Source organism: Clinocottus analis, unplaced genomic scaffold (assembly GCF_023055335.1).
Source record: "Clinocottus analis isolate CAN_PGR_092001 unplaced genomic scaffold, fCliAna1.0.p SCAF_5, whole genome shotgun sequence".
NCBI lineage: Eukaryota > Metazoa > Chordata > Actinopteri > Perciformes > Cottidae > Clinocottus > Clinocottus analis.
This window is the reverse complement of record NW_027176207.1, coordinates 23,286,432-23,306,431: the sequence shown is the minus strand read 5'-3', so window position 1 is coordinate 23,306,431 and position 20,000 is coordinate 23,286,432. Positions and strand designations below refer to the sequence as shown.

The following is a 20,000-nucleotide window of genomic DNA, read 5'->3' as shown; positions in this document are numbered from 1 at the left end:
CTGAAAGAACTTCGGATCGGTACTGCTCTTCTTCTACTTCTTCTTCTCCTACTTCCCGTTTCTTCTTTCTTCTTCGACTACTACTTATACTACTTCCTGTTTCTCCTTCTTCTTCTTCTTCTTCTTCTTCTTCTTTGCCGTTTTAGGCGGTCGTCCAGCCTGTTGCAATACTGCCACCCTCGGGTTTTATTTGGTAATTGTTCTTGGAGTTGTTCTTAAGGAGCTGCTTCTGTCCAGTGAAGTAGCTCCTCCTCCTCCTCCTCCTCCTCTTCATCATCATCATCAACATCATCGGGGTTCTGACCCTGCTGGACTCGTCAGGCGGTGATGATCCAACAATAAACTTCATGAGGATCAAATGCTTTTCATATTTAGGAGTGATGTCTTTTAAAAGGGAATAGAAACTGTTTGTCTCAAAACGATCATTTATACTTGAAGGTTTATTCATTTATCAAACACCTTCATGTTGTTCAAAGGTTACAAACAAATCACATTAAATAAATCAATAATCTCTGATTAAATAAAACAGATTCTGTGTTTTATAATATTTTATTTTGACACTTTTAACAAACATTTAAACTGTGCAAATCAAACCAGTCGGGCAAGTTATGACTGAAGAACTCCACCGGCCACAGAGGAGCTCAGACTGGGAGCGCATACTGGGAACTCCTGGGAGCGCCTACTGGGAAGTCCTGGGAGCGCCTACTGGGAAGTCCTGGGAGCGCCTACTGGGAAGTCCTGGGAGCGCCTACTGGGAACTCCTGGGAGCGCATACTGGGAAGTCCTGGGAACGCATACTGGGAAGTCCTGGGAACGCATACTGGGAACTCCTGGGAGCGCTTACTGGGAAGTCCTGGGAACGCATACTGGGAACTCCTGGGAGCGCATACTGGGAACTCCTGGGAACATTGAATCGTTCTGCGGACACTTTTGGAACGTGTCTCTTGTTTAAATAATTTCCAGATTTTGGGTTCATTCAGGTCCTGCTCCCACTTACTGGTCTTCACTGGTTTGTACTGGTCTCACTCTGTCCTTTGTGGGACTCTCCTGGTCTTTCTGGTTACATGTAAATGTTTTTGTACTGGATCCTGCTGTTCTGTACTGGTCTGCTGAGCTACTCTGTGGCTGCAATGGATTTCCCAGCATGCCTTGGTAAACAGGTAATAAACAGGAAGTAAAACTTGATGCACAGCATCAGTAACGAGCAGCAACAATGTTCTCGCTGTGGCGGCCATGTTGGCTCTAAGTGATGACACAACGGTCATGGCAACACTGATCACACGCGCGCACACACACACACACGCACACACACAAAATTATAAGACGCCTTCCAGTCTCTGCAAAGTTCACTCTGATTGGCTGCTTCTGTCTGTTTCTTCTTCTCTTCTGTCGTCACTATCAGATAGACACACCTACTTCATTGTCACTGATCCTTCCCATGATCCTTTGCTGTACTGAGCGTGAAGAGGTGAGCAGATCTCAGACCAGCACGGTCAGAGGGGTCGTAACATCACGGGTCAGGAAGGTCAGAGGTATCTACTGTCACCTGCCAATCAAGAAAGATATCAATCAATATGAAAAGAAAAAGACCGAAAGTCCCTAGACCTCTGAAGTTAGTCCTTAGACCTCTGAAGCTAGTCTCCAGACCTCTGAAGTTGGTCCTTAAACCTCTGAAGCTAGTCCCCAGACCTCTGAAGCCAGTCTGCAGACCTCTGAAGCTAGTCCTTAAACCTCTGAAGCTAGTCCCCAGAACTCTGAAGCTAGTCTCCAGACCTATGAGATTAGTCTCCAGACCTCTGAAGCTAGTCCTTAGACCTCTGAAGCTAGTCCTTCGACCTCTGAACCTAGTCTCCAGACCTCTAAAGCTAATCCTTAGACCTCTGAAGATAGTCCTTAGACCTCTGAAGATAGTCCTTAGACCTCTGAAACTAGTCTCCAGACCTATGAAATTAGTCTCCAGACCGATGAAGCTAGTCTCTAGACCTCTGAAGCTAGTCCCCAGACCCTGGCAACTAGTCCTCAGACCTCTGAAGCTCGTTCCCAGACCTCTGCAACTAGTTCTTAGATTTATGAAGCTAGTCCCCAGACCTCTGAAGCTAGTCATCAGACCTCTAAAGCCAGTTCCCAGACCTCTGCAACTAGTCCTCAGACTTCTGAAGCTAGTTCCCAGACCCAGAGTTGTGTATCATCACCTTGATGAAGATGGTGTCGTCTTTGATGTAACTGCCCGTCTCCAGGACGCTCTGAGAAACAAACAGAGGACAACCAGAAGCAATGTTCATCTCTGCTGCAGGACGTCTGAAGCTGCTGCTATTTGGATCAGGCTTAAAGGCATCCCCCAAGTGTTTCCTCGACGGACCCTGGTCCATCAGCATCAGAGTCACCTAACAGATGATCGACAGAGACACAGACAAATGGGTCTGTCAGCATTGTTTCAGCCTCAGAACAACAGAGTTAAACTAGTTTGAGTCCGGAAGATTTAAAATACAGATTGCTTCACTTATACAACACTTTGTTAAAGTGTCTTATAATCCTTTAAAGTGTCTTATAATCCAGGCAGTAACTAGTCAGTACCTTCTGTTTGAAAGGCCAGGGCAGCAGGGCATCGTACTCGCCTCTCATGACCACGAAGAACAGAGACAGGTGTGTCCCCTTGCCCATGCCGTCTCCGTTCAGGTAGACACGGGCGCACATCTTGTACCCAAAGTACCCGGTGTAAAATGGCTGCGAATAAAGCGACAATGTCTTCGCCCCCACCGCTTCCTGTTTCCTTCTCTTGTAGTCGCGGATCTTCCAGATCAGGGTCCCATTGTAACTCGCCGTCTCCAGCACCTGGAAACGCAGGTCCATGTCGGCTAATCGGATCTCATGGACACTCAGCATCTCATCATGTCGCTTCAGCTGATTCTCCAGAGATGCTGCAAAGATGTGAATATTCATTATTAGTTATTGATTAACTGTTTCAGTCCCAGACTTCTGCAACTAGTCCCTTGCCCATAGATCTCCGAAACTAGTTCTCAGACTTCTGCAACTAGTCAGCAGACCTCTGGAGCAAGTCCTTTGCAAATGGTCCCCAGTCCCATTTCAATTGTGTGTCCTGACCCAGAGTGTGTGTTGTGGATCCAGTCCCGCTGCGTCCCCCTTGTTCTAGAGTATTCAGTCTCGTCCGGACGTTCTCCAGGGTTCCCCTCAGGTTCTCAACCTCATCTCTGAGCACACGAAGGGAACGAAGCTCCAGCTCCACCTCCAGAAGCTTCTCTGAGTGAGAGCTCATTAGTTTCTACAGGAAGAGAGAAATGGTTGTTTGTCCAGGTTCAGAGGAGCGATTGTCAGAGGTGCAGAGGCTTCACCTGCTTTCTTTAGTTCCAGTTGTCACCATTTTAATCCCCACAATGCTTATTGTTAACAGACACATTCAAAGCATATACACTTCTATTTACTGCTATTTAAGGTCAGAGTGTCTATGATGTACAACATTCAGCAATGTACATACCACACGTTCACTCTTCATCTGTAAAAACAACTCAGACCGGAGAGTTGGGTTCTCGCTTGGACCAAGATGTAACTATTAATCAAATGTGATCTTCAAAGGGGGATGCACGATGGTGGGAGGTTTGCATGTTCTGCTTCCTCCCACAGTCCAAAGACATGGAGCTTAGGTTAACTGGTGACTCTAACTTGACTGTCGGTGTGAGTGGTTGTCTGTTTCTCGGTCAGCCCTGTGATAGTCTGGATGTGTCAGCTGGGACCCTGAACACGAACATCTGTGCAGGTTGCACGACAGTCATTACGTTTCATTTAGCTGACACTTGTGCAAAAAGACTTACATGTTGCTCTATACACCGTAGACACAGCAACGGGTTAAGTGTCCTGCTTTAGGACACAACAACAGGGACGAGCTGAGCCTGGGCTCAAATCACCGATACTCAGATTGACAAACGGGCATGCGAACCTCTGAGCCACAGTTGCCCCACAGTTGGTCTTTTAGATTGACATACAAAGCATGCAGACAACTGCCAGAGTTACATGTTAAAACTTATTAACTCCCATTTAAGGCCTTAATTGTGAGGGTTATTTATTTCCGCAAAGTACATATTTTGTGGGATTTAAACCCATTTTTAAATACATTGCCTTGCCTCAGTAGAACTAGGACACAGCATTACCTGCATGGTGGCCAGTTTCTGCTCCATCTGTCGGTTCTTCTCTCTCAGCTCGTCGCTCTGGTTTTCTAGTTCTGACAGTCGACTGTTGAGAGCAGGAAGCACCTTATACCTCTCCAACAGCTCACCTTTAATGTCCTCCACCTGGAGATGCACACAGAGACCCGTCACACACCGACCCCTCGGCCACATGGCCTCAGGCTGGTTGCTATGATTACCTTGTTCTCTAATGTGGAGTTTCTGTTGGCCATCATTCTCAGGTGTTCCGCTGCTAAGGTGGACTCATGTTGCCTCATGTCCAGGTTCAAACCCTAAAATACGAAGATGCACGGTACACACAGTCAACACATGAAGAGTCACACTGAGAAGCCGAAACAGAAGAAGCAGCGGAAGGATAAGTTACCTTGAAGGTGCAGCCGTAGCGGTGGAACTGACAGCTCACCTGAGCTTTGGGACAATCGTGCTGGTGACTCGACAGCTGCAATACAAAACCAATCCATCAGAGTCATCACTAATAGGGCTGCTGTGGGGTTACACTAAAGTCCACTAAACCAGTCTGACTGGGCGGCAAAACACAAACTGGATCGCTACCTCGCTCCGGGGAAGGGAGGAAAAGGAGCAGTGGTTTGGACACGACACTGGGAACGCTGGACACACCGTCTCTTTGTGCTTCTGAAAACAGACAGAAAGGTAACAAGTCTAAAACAGGAAGTCAAGGGTGGAGTAGTGAAGCCAGCCTCTTGCTGGATTTGATTGGCTGCCTCGGCCCAGAATGAGATTGACGAGCAGCGCTACTTTGTGTCGGGCCGCAAGTCCCCAGACGTCTGAATCTAGTCCCCAGACCTCTGAATCTAGTCCTAGTCCCAGACGTCTGAATCTAGTCCCCAGACCTCTGAATCTAGTCACAGACGTCTGAATCTAGTCACAGACGTCTGAATCTAGTCCCCAGACCTCTGAATCTAGTCCTAGTCCCAGACGTCTGAATCTAGTCCCCAGACCTCTGAATCTAGTCCTAGTCCCAGACGTCTGAATCTAGTCCCAGACGTCTGAATCTAGTCCCAGACGTCTGAATCTAGTCCGAGACGTCTGAATCTAGTCCCAGACCTCTGAATCTAGTCCTAGTCCCAGACGTCTGAATCTAGTCCTCAGACCTCTGAATCTAGTCACAGACGTCTGAATCTAGTCCGAGACGTCTGAATCTAGTCCCCAGACCTCTGAATCTAGTCCTAGTCCCAGACGTCTGAATCTAGTCCCCAGACCTCTGAATCTAGTCCTAGTCCCAGACGTCTGAATCTAGTCCCAGACGTCTGAATCTAGTCCCAGACGTCTGAATCTAGTCCGAGACGTCTGAATCTAGTCCCAGACCTCTGAATCTAGTCCTAGTCCCAGACGTCTGAATCTAGTCCGCAGACCTCTGAATCTAGTCCTAGTCCCAGACGTCTGAATCTAGTCCCAGACGTCTGAATCTAGTCCCAGACGTCTGAATCTAGTCAGAGATGTGTGAATCTAGTCCCCAGACCTCTGAATCTAGTCCTAGTCCCAGACGTCTGAATCTAGTCCCCAGACCTCTGAATCTAGTCCTAGTCCCAGACGTCTGAATCTAGTCCCCAGACCTCTGGATCTAGTCCCCAGACCTCTGAATCTAGTCCCCAGACGTCTGAATCTAGTCCCAGACCTCTAAATCTAGTCCCCAGACCTCTAAATCTAGTCCCCAGACCTCTGAATCTAGTCCCAGATGTCTGAATCTAGTCCCCAGACCTCTGAATCTAGTCCTAGTCCCAGACCTCTGAATCTAGTCCCAGACGTCTGAATCTAGTCCCAGACGTCTGAATCTAGTCCCAGACGTCTGAACCTAGTCCCCAGACCTCTGAATCTAGTCCTAGTCCCAGACCTCTGAATCTAGTCCCAGACGTCTGAATCTAGTCCCAGACGTCTGAATCTAGTCCCCAGACCTTTGAATCTAGTCCCCAGACCTCTGAATCTAGTCTCAGACCTCTGAATCTAGTCCCCAGACCTCTGAATCTAGTCCCAGATGTCTCAATCTAGTCCCCAGACCTCTGAATCTAGTCCTAGTCCCAGACGTCTGAATCTAGTCCCAGACGTCTGAATCTAGTCCCCAGACCTTTGAATCTAGTCCCCAGACCTTTGAATCTAGTCCCCAGATCTCTGAATCTAGTCTCAGACCTCTGTAACTTGTCCCTAGACCTCTAAAGCTAGTCTCCAGACATCTGAAGCTAGACTTCAGATCTCTAAAGCTAGGTCAGCAGTGATCGCATGAAATACCTGTAGGTCAGTCAGAGGCATCTTGGTCATGCAGAACTCGCAACTGCTCTCTCTGTGTTTACATTTCCAGCTCAGGTGGTCGGGAATCTCTTTCCTCATCATTCGCTCTTTACATTTCCCCAACGGACAAGGAACCTCGAAGAACGGACACACATTCAGGTGGTCCTGCAGACAAACAGGTGGGAGACAGACAGAAAGACTGAGTTGTCTTGATATGATCAAACCTGAAAAGAACAGATTCATAGGGACACCTGGGTGTCCTTTATTGTTTCTAGTCTGTGGTTACACTGTTAACGATGTTTGAGATACACTTATAGGATACAGCCAATCACAGCGCAAGATGTAAGTGAGTAAACGTGTTGTTCTCACAGGTATCTGCTGCAGACTTATCTGCTCCTGACAACCGTTAGCTTCACTGCGACAGTAAACCTTCAGTGCCATAATCTCACGATGGCAGCAAACGTCTCGAAAGATCTGAAACATAAACATATGAGTTCAGCAACTGATCAATAATCAATTCATAAATGATGATGATTAATTCAATGAATTGTCTGCCCACCTTGTCTTTGAACAGAGGCTCCATGTCAGCTGGACATACCGGGTTTGGATGACTATAGAAGGAGAGAGAACAAAAAGTTACTGATCCAACTGAAGAAACAAAAGATGACAGCCTTGTGGTCAGAGCATGAACTACACCCTTTACCCTTCACATGCCACAACATTCATTGGACCCTTTTGTCCCAAACAACTTACAATGAATGCAATAAAATCACGAAAGGACAAGAGCCTGATATCATTCAAATCTGTGAGTGGTTCACTTTAAACAAAAAAAATTAGAAGCATCCATCTTCCTGGTGTTATAAAGCATGAACTAACAGAGCTGCTTCTATAGTTTATTCCCAGTTGTCTCTGCATCCGGGCTGGCACCACCAAGGTGTTGCCATGGTGATGGACTGGTCTTGGTCGGGGGACTCTTTGTCCTGGAGAAGGTGGTGCCTTAAATAGGCACCAGGACGAGGCCTTGTGGATGGTTTCAAACATAAATCATTGTGACAACTGGAAGAAGCGAACAGTCTATAAAGGCTGATTTATACTCGGGTTTTACGCAGAGACGCAAGCACGCAAGACACACATGGCCGACCTTGCGTGGTCAAATCGGCCATTTTGCGTGCTTGCTTGCGTCGCCCCAAATGTCTGACTATCCGTCAAAGCAACACAAGCCCACAAGGCTGTGATTGGTCCGCTAACCACGTCCTGAGTCCCTCATGTCTGGTTTCACAGCATCATACCTCTGTTTTAAAAGCCACAGCAGAAACAGGAACAATGGATCCTGTTGAAGAACGTTTGGCTGAAGAGATCCACAAATATGAGCATTTATAAAACCATCTGACGGAGTATCAGGACACGAAGATGGAGGTGAATTCCTGGAGGGAGATATCGGTGAACGTTGGTGTGCAGGTCGACTCTAAACGGTCGTTGCGCCACCTGCTGGTCTGGAGGATGGAAAACGCAGGAACTATAAACCAAAACGAGTCCGTCAATCCGACTGCGTGGCAGCAGCAGTTGGAGTTGCAAGAGTATAATTCGCCCTTTAGGGTGCAAATAGTCTATAAGGAAGCAAACAGTCCTTTCAAACCCTTTATCGTTCAAGTACCCATATATGGTCACTTCCGCACTCTGTACATATGACGTCTTTCAACAATAAAGATCACTCTATGTCACACCAACCACCTTTGTGGAATTTGACCAATAAGAAGAGACCTGGAGCACAGTAAACTTTCTCTTTTTTTCTGGACCCCGGAAGAGACGCTTGTGCAGCGCGACTTTGTCTACAACCACGGATCAAACAACTAAAATAACCATGATAAGTTGCTGAAACTCATACATGTTATGCTTAAATTGTTGCACTAAGTGATTACCTGTGTGTCTTTTGTGGATGATTTATTGAAATTACGCCATGAAAACTGTATGCATCGTATATGATCATACGCCCCTTTTACGTTGAACCTAGAATATATGTATGTTTATGACCTTATTACAGTTGTTTTATTGCCTGTGTTTATTTTTTAGGATATGACTGCTCGTCTTTTTGATGGCAAGAGGAGGCAGACTGTTTTCGTGCCAGCCAACCCTGCCATCAGTGATGATGTTGAAGATGAAGATGTGGCAGACCCTGACTTTGTCCTGACCACCCACAACGAGAACATTAAGTGTGTATTGTGTGCAATTGATGCTATAATCCTGTAATTTCCCCACTGCGGGCTAATAAAGGATTATCTTAACTTATTTCTTGCATTTTTCAATCTACGTTTGTTTGTTTTTACTTAACAGGCAAGGAACCACGTATGGTAATTTGGTTGATGTTCATTTTCTATCTAAAAATATATATATATATATTTTAAATGTCACAACAGTAAAGGAGTATTATTATTTCCTCCAATAGCTCTCTAGGGCTGACATGAATTTCAAAGTATTTTAATAAGTGACCGAGTAGAGTGGCCCGCTGAAACCACATTGATGGGGTCAATGAGGTGTAGTTGTAGGACAGCTGCTACACCTATTTCACCTGCTAGTCAGAACAGGTACTCGCAGCAGTATTTGCAGACAACTGGAAATACCCAAGAACATAAACACTTTCTTTCTCTTACCTGAGGATATCGTTGATGCAGCTCTGACAGAAGCGGTGTCCACACTCGGTCTGGCGGGGCTGGCACAAGACCAGGCTGCAGGTCTCGCAGCAGTATTTGGCTTCTGGAGTTAAGACAAAGTGATCTCTGAATCCTCCGTGAAGAGGCAAGAAACCTGCAGGGACACCTGAACACAGAGACACACCTGTTTTGACTTCTTCAGACTTCTTCAGATTCAACAGTTTGATTAGAATAGTATCTTGTGGACATTAAAGGAATCTGTCTGACACACTTTTAATACAACTCTCAGCCAATCACAGGTGTCTGAAGTGTTTACCTTGTGAAGTGGTGCAGGTGTCTGAAGTGTTTACCTTGTGAAGTAGAGGTGTCGTTGGGAGGCCAGGGATTGACTTGACGGTGAGAGGGCGGGATGATGGGCAGAGCCACTGAGAGGGGTGTGGTCAGGGAGGGCGCCACCTGCTGGAGGGGAATCTGCACCTCCCTCCCGTCAGCACTCCTCCCCGCTGACATGACCTGAGTGTGGGAGAGAGGGGAGTTAAGTCGGTCCTGAATGGAATCCATCACAATGCATTCTGGGTAGATTTATGTGACTTGATCCCAGCTTGCTTTGACGTCATGAGCAGGTGGTCTCGCCCTCTTCTCATTCTACCTCAACGACCTCAGCTACCGGGTAACATGGAGAGGACCTGTGTCTGAACCTTGTCCTCTCACACTGGCTACCGGTGGCCGCCCGCATCCGCTTCAAAACATTGGTACTTGCGTACCGTACTACGAACAGATCGGATCAGATCTACATCCAGGACATGGTGAAACCGTACACACCAGCTCGTTCACTTTGCTCAACCCTCTTGAAACGTCTTTAACTCTCTTTAAATGTCTTCAACCCTCTTTAAGCGTCTTCAACCCTCTTTAAGCGTCTTCAACCCTCTTTAAGCGTCTTCAACCCTATTTAAGCGTCTTCAACCCTATTTAAGCGTCTTCAAGCCTTCAACCCTCTTTAAATGCCTTCAACCCTCTTTAAATGCCTTCAACCCTCTTTAAATGCCTTCAACCCTCTTTAAATGCCTTCAACCCTCTTTAAATGCCTTCAACCCTCTTTAAATGCCTTCAACCCTCTTCAAACGTCTTTACACATCTTCAACCGTCTTTGCACGTCTTCAAACCTCTTCAAAGGTCTTCAACCCTCTTTAAACGTCGTCAACCCTCTTTAAACGTCGTCAATCTTCAACCCTCTTTAAACGTCTTCAACCCTCTTCAAATGTCTTCAACCCTCTTCAAATGTCTTCAACCCTCTTCAACTCTTTTTACACGTCTTCAAACTTCTTTAAACGTCTTCAACCCTCTCAAATGTCTTCAACCCTCTTCAACCGTCTTCAAGCCTCTTTGAACCTCTTCAACCCTCTTTAATCGTCTAACATCTTTAAACGTCTTCAACCCTCTTTAAACGTCTTCAACCCTCTTTAAATGTCTTCAACCCTCTTTAAATGTCTTCAACCCTCTTCGAAGGTCTTCAACCCTCTTCGAAGGTCTTCAACCCTCTTCAAAGGTCTTCAACCCTCTTCAAAGGTCTTCAATCCTCTTTAAACGTCTTCAACCCTCTTTAAATGTCTTCAACCTTTTTTAAACGTCTTCAAACCTCTTTAAACGTCTTCTACCCTCTTTAAACATTTTCACACTCCGCAAACGTCTTCAACACTCCGCAAACGTCTTCAACCCTCCGCAAACATCTTCAACCCTCCTCAAACGTATTCAACCCTCTTCAAACGTCTTCAACCCTCTTCAAACGTCTTTAACACTCTTCTCACGTCTTCAACCCTCTTCACACATCTTCAACCCTCTTCACACATCTTCAACCCTCTTTAAACCTCTTTAAATGTCTTAAACCCTCTTTAAATGTCTTCAACCCTCTTTAAACATTTTCAAAGCTCCGCAAACGTCTTCAACCCTCTGCAAACGTCTTCAACTCCGCAAACGTCTTCAAACCTCTTCACACATCTTCAACCCTCTTTAGACCTCTTCAACCCTATTTAAATGTCTTCAACCCTCTTTAAACATTTTCAAAGCTCCGCAAACGTCTTCAACCCTCTGCAAACGTCTTCAAACCTCTTCACACATCTTCAACCCTCTTTAGACCTCTTCAACCCTATTTAAATGTCTTCAACCCTCTTTAATAGTTTTTAACCTTTTTTAAAATGTCTTCAACCCTCTTCACACGTCTTCAAACCTCTTTACACATCTTTAACCCTCTTCACACGTCTTCAAACCTCTTCACACGTCTTCAAACTTTCTCTTCACACGTCTTCAAACCTCTTCACATGTCTTCAACCTTTCTCTTCACACGTCTTCATCTTCTTCACACGTCTTCATCCTCTTCAAACGTCTTCAACCCTCTTCAAACGTCTTTAACCCTTTTCACACGTCTATAACCCTCTTTAAACATACACACATTCATCAGCAGACACGCACACACATACACATACATACAGACAAACACACACAGATACAGACACACACACTTATCAGTAGACACACGCGCACACACACGCACACACGTACAGACACACGCACACGCACACAAACAAATACTCATCAGCACACAAACAGCTCGTTGCAGCATCTGTTGTGTTAAGCTACCACGAACAGCTAACAGGTCGGGTTCTCCTGAGGTTGTCCTGAGGTTCTCCTGACTCACATGAATCTCCTCCGCAGGCCACGGCTCCTTTGCGGCTCCTTGGCAGCTCTTCGGCTGATCTTCGGCGGCTCCTTGGCGGCTCTTCGGCTGATCTTCGGCGGCTCCTCGGCGGTGGACTCTGTCCGGCTTCAAACCGTCACGCTGCCTCGGAGCCTCCGGGCCTCAGGCGGACTCCTCATGGTTCGGGTTCAGGTTCTGGCTTCTGTCGGTCCTGAGTGTTTGTGAGGGAGAAGTCACTGGGATCCAGTTCAGAGATCCAGAGGGGAGTTCTGGTCTGATCATACTGGAAACCCCCTCTGCTGCTTCCGCCCAGGAAATCCCCCAGCAGCCCAAGAGACAGCCGAGCACCAGGGGGCGCTGTGTGCTGCAGTCCTCACCGAGAGACAGCCGAGCACCAGGGGGCGCTGTGTGCTGCAGTCCTCACCGAGAGACAGCCGAGCACCAGGGGGCGCTGTGTGCTGCAGTCCTCACCGAGAGACAGCCGAGCACCAGGGGGCGCTGTGTGCTGCAGTCCTCACGTGAGCACCAGGGGGCGCTGTGTGCTGCAGTCCTCACGTGAGCACCAGGGGGCGCTGTGTGCTGCAGTCCTCACGTGAGCACCAGGGGGCGCTGTGTGCTGCAGTCCTCACGTGAGCACCAGGGGGCGCTGTTTGACATATAATCTACTTCCCATTCATTAAATTCTAAAGCAAAAGATGTTTCATAATATAGATAATAAAATTATTCGATGAATGAGATGGTGTAAAGAATGACTTATGTCTGCGTTATAGATATTGGTTATATATATATATATATATATATATATATATATATATATATATATATATATATATATATATATATATATACATATATATATATATACATACATATATATATACATACATATATATATACATATATATATATATACATATATATACATACATATATATACATATATATATATATATATATACATATATATACATATACATATATATACATATATATATACATATATATATATATATGTATATATACACATGTATATATATATATATATATATATATATATATATATATATATATATATATATATATATATATATATATATATATATATATACACATGTATGTATATATATATATATATATATATATATATATATACATATATATATATATATATATATATATACACATATATATATACATATATATATATTTGGTTTTATATATGTATATATTTTCCGTTTTTGAAGAACTTGTGACGTTTGTGTTTACAAATTCTTACATAATTACATACAATAATACAGTAATACAGTCTATATATTTCTACACACTATACACACTGAACTAAGTACATTCACACCAGGAATGTACTTTTTAAGGTGACAGTACTTAAGTATTAATACTTCTCCACTACATTATACTTTGTACTTTTTACGGCCCAACATTCATTTTTGATTCACATTATTATATATAACATAAAGATTGAATGAAGAAGCACATGAAGGAGCACATAAAGGAGCTGGGATATGACAAAATAAGCTAATAGGCAAAAATGATTATAATGCATGTAGTGTATTTGTGAGAAACAATTACAATATATAAAGTTATAACTTTGTGATTCTGTTGCTGTTGTAAAAAAAGAGAAGAAACTAAAGAAGAAACAAATTCATTTATTCATGAAGTTTTTGTTATTTGTCACGCCCGCTACCTGAGTGACATCACCAACATAGCCAAGCCCCAACCCCAAAGACAAAAGATTAACAACATAAAACATTGTGAAATCTGTGGGAAAAAACAAGTCAAACAGGCCCCACCCACTTTGAATTCTGATTGGTCCAGAGAGGGCAGTGATGACAGGTTCATGACAAACACCTCAAACCTGATCAATAAAAGTCCAGCACACTGAAATAATAAACTCATGATGACATCATTGAACCGCAGGATGAGTCAAAGAGTCAAGACAGCAGAGGCTTCTGGGAGTCAAGACAGCAAAGGCTTCTGGGAGTCAAGACAGCGAAGGCTTCTGGGAGTCAAGACAGCAAAGGCTTCTGGGAGTCAATCAGAGAGGACGAGTCCTGCAGCGAGTGGAAACACAGTAGAGTTAGAGTGGAGTAATAGTAAAGTTGAGTTAGAATAGAATGATGAGTAGAGTTAGAATAGAAACACAGTAGTAACAGTAGACTTATAGTAGAGTGACAGTAGAGTTGTAGTAGAAACACAGTAGAGTAAATGAAAACTTCTCCTCACCTCCTTTGTTTCCGGGGCAGTGAACTCCTCTTCCTCAGCAGGACACTCCTCCATCTTGTCCTCCATCTTGTCCTCCATCTTGTCCTCCATCTTGTCCTCCTCTCCTCCCCTGTCTCCCGCCTCCATCCCGTGTTCGGCCTCCCACTCCTGAAGAACCTCGTCCAGGTTAAACCTCCGTCTGTAGTTCACCAGGAAGTTCTTCACCTGGACCACCGACTTGTTACCAATCACATCTGAGATTGCCTGGAAGTCCCGCCCATACTTCCTGATGGCTGCGTGTCATTGGACGAGAGGGAGAGAGTCACTGACCAATCACTGACTGACAGGTTTCATTTAGGCGATCATGGTTTAATAACCACAGGTACTTCAGGTGACATTACAGGTACTTCAGGTGACATTACAGGTACTTCAGGTGACATTACAGGTACTTCAGGTGACATTACAGGTACTTCAGGTGACATTACAGGTACTTCAGGTGACATTACAGGTACTTCAGGTGACATTACAGGTACTTCAGGTGACATTACAGGTACTTCAGGTGACATTACAGGTACTTCAGGTATTACCTTGCACAGCGAGCAGCTGCTCCTCTGTTGTCCAACGAGTGTTGAACTTCTGATTCACCTGAAGCCAGAAAACAACATGAAACAAAGAGCAACGACAGCAACTTAAAGACACAGCAGCAGGCATTGCCAGTTGTGCTGCTGTGTGTTGCTGCATTGCCAGTTGTGTTGCTGTGTGTTGCCGCATTGCCGTGGTTACCTCAGGCTGTTTGTACTCATCAACTCCTGAGCTGATTTTCTCCTTCAGAGAGCCGTTTGACTGTTTGATGGTCTGGATCTGTAACAGAGAGAGCTACAGGTGAGACAGGTGAGAGAGGTACAAGTGAGACAGGTGAGAGAGCTACAAGTGAGACAGGTGAGAGAGCTACAGGTGAGACAGGTGAGAGAGCTACAGGTGAGACAGGTACAGGTGAGACAGGTGAGAGAGGTACAGGTGAGACAGGTGAGAGAGGTACAGGTGAGACAGGTGAGAGAGGTACAGGTGAGACAGGTGAGAGAGGGACAGGTGAGACAGGTTGAGAGAGCTACAGGTGAGACAGGTGAGAGAGCTACAGGTGAGACAGGTGAGAGAGCTACAGGTGAGACAGGTGAGAGAGCTACAGGTGAGACAGGTGAGAGAGCTACAGGTGAGACAGGTACAGGTGAGACAGGTGAGAGAGGTACAGGTGAGACAGGTGAGAGAGCTACAGGTGAGACAGGTGAGAGAGCTACAGGTGAGACAGGTACAGGTGAGACAGGTGAGAGAGGTACAGGTGAGACAGGTGAGAGAGCTACAGGTGAGACAGGTGAGAGAGCTACAGGTGAGACAGGTACAGGTGAGACAGGTGAGAGAGGTACAAGTGAGACAGGTGAGAGAGCTACAGGTGAGACAGGTGGGACAGGTGAGAGAGCTACAGGTGAGACAGGTGAGAGAGCTACAGGTGAGACAGGTACAGGTGAGACAGGTGAGAGAGGTACAAGTGAGACAGGTGAGAGAGCTACAGGTGAGACAAGTGGGACAGGTGAGAGAGCTACAGGTGAGACAGGTGAGAGAGCTACAGGTGAGACAGGTACAGGTGAGACAGGTGAGAGAGGTACAAGTGAGACAGGTGAGAGAGCTACAAGTGAGACAGGTGAGAGAGCTACAGGTGAGACAGGTGAGAGAGCTACAGGTGAGACAGGTACAGGTGAGACAGGTGAGAGAGGTACAGGTGAGACAGGTGAGAGAGGTACAGGTGAGACAGGTGAGAGAGGGACAGGTGAGACAGGTTGAGAGAGCTACAGGTGAGACAGGTGAGAGAGCTACAGGTGAGAGAGGGACAGGTGGGAGAGGTACAGGTGAGACAGGTGAGAGAGCTACAGGTGAGACAGGTTGAGAGAGCTACAGGTGAGACAGGTTGAGAGAGCTACAGGTGAGACAGGTGAGAGAGGTACAGGTGAGACAGGTGAGAGAGCTACAGGTGAGACAGGTGAGAGAGCTACAGGTGAGACAGGTGAGAGATCTACAGGTGAGACATGTGAGAGAGGGACAGGTGAGACAGGTGAGAGAGCTACAGGTGAGACAGATGAGAGAGCTACAAGTGAGACAGGTTGAGAGAGCTACAGGTGAGACAGGTGAGAGAGCTACAGGTGAGACAGGTGAGAGAGCTACAGGTGAGACAGGTGAGAGAGGTACAGGTGAGACAGGTGAGAGAGGTACAGGTGAGAGAGGTACAGGTGAGACAGGTGAGAGAGGTACAGGTGAGACAGGTGAGAGAGCTACAGGTGAGACAGGTGAGAGAGGTACAGGTGAGAGAGCTACAAGTGAGACAGGTGAGAGAGCTACAGGTGAGACAGGTGAGAGAGCTACAGGTGAGAGAGCTACAGGTGAGACAGGTGAGAGAGCTACAGGTGAGAGAGCTACAGGTGAGACAGGTGAGAGAGCTACAGGTGAGAGAGCATCACAACACTCAGGTGTGAACCTCATATGCAAGAGCCTTGGAAAGGTGAATTTAAGAAATGATGTATGAATATAAAAAAGGCCGAAGACACTGAAGGTTTAACGGCTTTGAGAGAGAGACAGGTAGACAGACAGGTAGACCTGTCTCTTTATGGAGACCAGCTGACAGTCCAGTTGTCTGATGAGTCCCTGAGCTGACGAAGACGAGAGAGAAACCACATCCTGCTGGTTCAGAAACATTCCTTTGGGGGGTCGCTTCTTCAGCCGCTGAGACGCCTTGCTACCTGTCTGCAGTGCACAGAGAGACAGACAGGTCACGACTTCCTGACTGGGAGAGACACACAGGTAGAGAGAGAGAGAGAGAGAGAGAGAGAGAGAGAGAGAGAGAGAGAGAGAGAGAGAGAGAGAGAGAGAGAGAGATACACAGAGAGAGAGAGAGAGAGAGAGAGATACACAGAGAGAGAGAGAGAGAGAGAGAGAGAGAGAGATACACAGAGAGAGAGAGAGAGAGAGAGAGAGAGAGAGAGAGACAGGTACACAGAGAGAGAGAGACAGGTGTTGTTACCTTGGGTCCAGGAGCTGGTTTGACCTCTGACCTCTCTGATCCAGAATTCAGCTGAAATGAAACCAGTCTGATGTAAACAACAGCAGATGTATGTAAACAACAACACATGTATGTAAACAACAACAGTCAGTAAACAGGAAGCTGGCTCACCTCCTTCTTGTCGTCTTTATTCGGGTCGAGCTCGGAGTCTTCAGGTGGATTTATGTTTCTGTCCTCAGCGTCATCATCACTGAGAAACACACACCAGCCAACCTGTTGCGTTACTGTTGCGTTACTGTTGCGTTACTGTTGCGTTACTGTTGCGGTTCTGCTGTGTTACTGTTGCGTTACTGTTGCGTTACTGTTGCGTTTCTGCTGTGTTACTGCTGTGTTACTGTTGCGTTACTGTTGCGTTTCTGCTGTGTTACTGCTGTGTTACTGTTGCGTTACTGTTGCGTTTCTGCTGTGTTACTGCTGTGTTACTGCTGTGTTACTGTTGCGTTACTGTTGCGTTACTGTTGCGTTTCTGCTGTGTTACTGCTGTGTTACTGTTGCGTTACTGTTGCGTTACTGTTGCGTTTCTGCTGTGTTACTGCTGTGTTACTGTTGCGTTACTGTTGCGTTACTGTTGCGTTTCTGCTGTGTTACTGCTGTGTTACTGTTGCGTTTCTGCTGTGTTACTGCTGTGTTACTGTTGCGTTACTGTTGCGTTACTGTTGCGTTTCTGCTGTGTTACTGTTGCGTTACTGTTGCGTTTCTGCTGTGTTACTGCTGTGTTACTGTTGCGTTACTGTTGCGTTACTGTTGCGTTTCTGCTGTGTTACTGCTGTGTTACTGTTGCGTTACTGTTGCATTTCTGCTGTGTTACTGCTGTGTTTCTGCTGTGTTTCTGCTGTGTTACTGCTGCGTTACTGTTGCGTTACTGCTGCGTTACTGCTGCGTTACTGCTGCGTTACTGTTGCGTTACTGTTGCGTTACTGTTGCGTTACTGTTGCGTTACTGCAGCTCACCTGTCGTCTCTCTCTCTCTTGTGTTTGCGTGTCTGTCGGTCCATCAGACTCGTTTTACTGCGACTTTTCTTCCACGAGTAATAAAACCGAACCAGACTGGCCATCGACTTATCAGGTAACTACACACACACAGACACACACATGAATGCATACAGCAATACACACACTGGAACTGGTCACACTGGTCCAACTGGGAGCATACACACTGGTCCTACTGGTCCTACTGGTTGCGTACCATCTGCTGGATGCGGTGGAAGCTCTTCCCGTGGAAGCTGAACGCCTGCTCGAACAGCACTCGGTCCTCCACCGTCCACTCGTCAGGGAACGGGGTGAAGTTTGGCAGATCGGCCAAAGACTTCTCCATGTTGTGTTTGTGCCAGAAGAGCATCCCGAGAGCCTGGAGAGGGAACCATGGACACACATCACACATACATACATATGTATGTGTGTCCATGTGTATGTGTGTGTATATATATATATATATATATATATATATATATATATATATATATATATATATATATATATACGTGTGTGTGTATTAAACATTTACACTAACACTGTTAAAGTACTCTTACCTGCTCCATGTTGTAGCCATGTTTCTCTTTGGCAATGGCAATGTACTCATCCACTAAAACAGAAAATACACTGTAAAACACTAAAATACACCATAAAATACAAAAATACAGTGGGAAATACACTGTAAAACAGAAAATACACTGTAAAACGTTAAAATACACTGTAAAACAGAAAATACACTGTAATATGCTAAAATACACTGTAAAATAGAAAATACACAGTAGAATACTGAAATACACTGTAAAACACTAAAATACTTTGTTCAGCTCCTCCATGTTCACTGTATCTGTTAAACGTGGAGTTTCTTACACTGAGTCTGGTTCAGACAGCTGCTCGGGATCCAGACCAGCATGCCGAGGTTCTCTCTGAGCTGAGCCGCCTGCGACACTTCTGATGACCACAGTTATCACCAGTAATTACCACAGTTATTAGCACAGTTATTACCACAGTTAATAGCACAGTTATTAGGGCCTGAGCACAGAGCGGAGGACCTATTGAAATGCAAATGTTTATTTTTTAACATACACTTTTATTCATCCCCTTGGGGAAGTTCTTCTCTGCATTTGACCTTGATGAAGGAGCAGTGGCCCTGTGAGGCGCCGGGGAGCAACGAGGGGTTAAGTGTCCTGCTCAGAGACACTTCCACGTGTGAACTGTGGCGGGACTGGGGATTGAACCGGCTACCTTGTGGTAACGGGACGCCCACTCATCCCCCTGAGCTACAGCCGCCCCATTTTAAGTTTCTTCTGGTTTTTCTTGCTCATGGAGGAAAGAGGATCTTGGGCTGAACATAAATTATTCAAAATCTTCACGCCAATCCGACTCGGCGAAAATGCCGATGTGATTTGGGTGTCAGATAAAAGTTTCTATAGCGCCCCCTTTAGTTGTCAGCACCGGCAAATTTTGCCACCTATGACCGATTGACTTAAAATTTGGCACACATGTCCGGGTGGGACTTCCTTACAAAAAAGTAAATCGTAGTACCTAGATTTTCCACCATTTTGAATTTTGTGAATAAACTTTATTTCCAACTTCTAGTAAACGCTGCGTCCGATTCTGACGAAACTTTCTGTGGATCATAACTGGTTCAACGTGATCAAACGATACTTCAAACTTTCTTTATCTCATTGTGTTTAGAAGATATGAACCAATTAACCTCCTTGGGGTGTGACACATACATATAACTTCCAACTCACTTGGCCGATGCTCACAAACTTTATAGCTTATGTCAACATCGTGTCCCTTAATGCACCCAATTTCTTTCAGAATACTCAAACACTAGGGGGCGCTGCAGTTAATCACTCAATTTTTGCATTTTCCTTGTTTCCAGGCGTCGTACTTTAACGAACTCCTTCTGGAGAT

General features: G+C 45.6%; 3 protein-coding genes across 4 annotated transcripts in view; all 3 read right to left on the bottom strand.

Annotated features, from left to right (window-relative positions):
• cunh5orf63 (chromosome unknown C5orf63 homolog) overlaps nt 1-83 on the bottom strand; it is a 4,036-nt gene extending 3,953 nt beyond the window's left edge. Inside the window, exon 1 of the mRNA XM_068600671.1 lies at nt 1-83. This exon is cut by the window's left edge and continues 43 nt beyond it. The gene's annotated coding sequence lies outside the window, so the exon portion shown is untranslated.
• Nucleotides 84-542: 459 nt separating this feature from the next.
• traf3 (TNF receptor-associated factor 3) lies at nt 543-12,113 on the bottom strand. 2 transcript variants are annotated; one of them, XR_011080007.1, is made up of 15 exons: nt 11,784-12,113; nt 9,442-9,604; nt 9,092-9,257; nt 7,003-7,054; nt 6,813-6,917; nt 6,444-6,608; nt 4,752-4,832; nt 4,564-4,638; nt 4,379-4,471; nt 4,164-4,304; nt 3,103-3,280; nt 2,575-2,918; nt 2,193-2,384; nt 1,413-1,546; nt 543-1,148 (listed from the first exon to the last, which is right to left on the bottom strand). XR_011080007.1 is itself a non-coding variant. In XM_068601170.1 (14 exons), exons 2-14 carry the CDS (start codon nt 9,599-9,601, stop codon nt 1,511-1,513), a joined length of 1,788 nt encoding a protein of 595 aa, XP_068457271.1. In that variant the 5' UTR covers nt 9,602-9,604; nt 11,784-12,113; the 3' UTR covers nt 543-1,510. The 2 variants fall into 2 exon arrangements, 1 of the variants encoding a protein (XP_068457271.1); XM_068601170.1 differs by having other exon boundaries at nt 543-1,546.
• A 1,314-nt stretch (nt 12,114-13,427) lies between these two features.
• rcor1 (REST corepressor 1) overlaps nt 13,428-20,000 on the bottom strand; it is an 8,793-nt gene continuing 2,220 nt past the window's right edge. The window contains exons 3-13 of the mRNA XM_068601207.1: nt 18,948-19,028; nt 18,638-18,690; nt 18,295-18,456; nt 18,060-18,178; nt 17,221-17,299; nt 17,071-17,121; nt 16,647-16,793; nt 14,787-14,864; nt 14,591-14,648; nt 14,025-14,296; nt 13,428-13,852 (exon numbers count right to left, since the gene is read on the bottom strand). Coding sequence (XP_068457308.1) covers nt 13,808-13,852; nt 14,025-14,296; nt 14,591-14,648; nt 14,787-14,864; nt 16,647-16,793; nt 17,071-17,121; nt 17,221-17,299; nt 18,060-18,178; nt 18,295-18,456; nt 18,638-18,690; nt 18,948-19,028 — 1,145 coding nt within the window. The 3' untranslated portion in view covers nt 13,428-13,807. The remainder of the gene's footprint in view (nt 13,853-14,024; nt 14,297-14,590; nt 14,649-14,786; nt 14,865-16,646; nt 16,794-17,070; nt 17,122-17,220; nt 17,300-18,059; nt 18,179-18,294; nt 18,457-18,637; nt 18,691-18,947; nt 19,029-20,000) is intronic.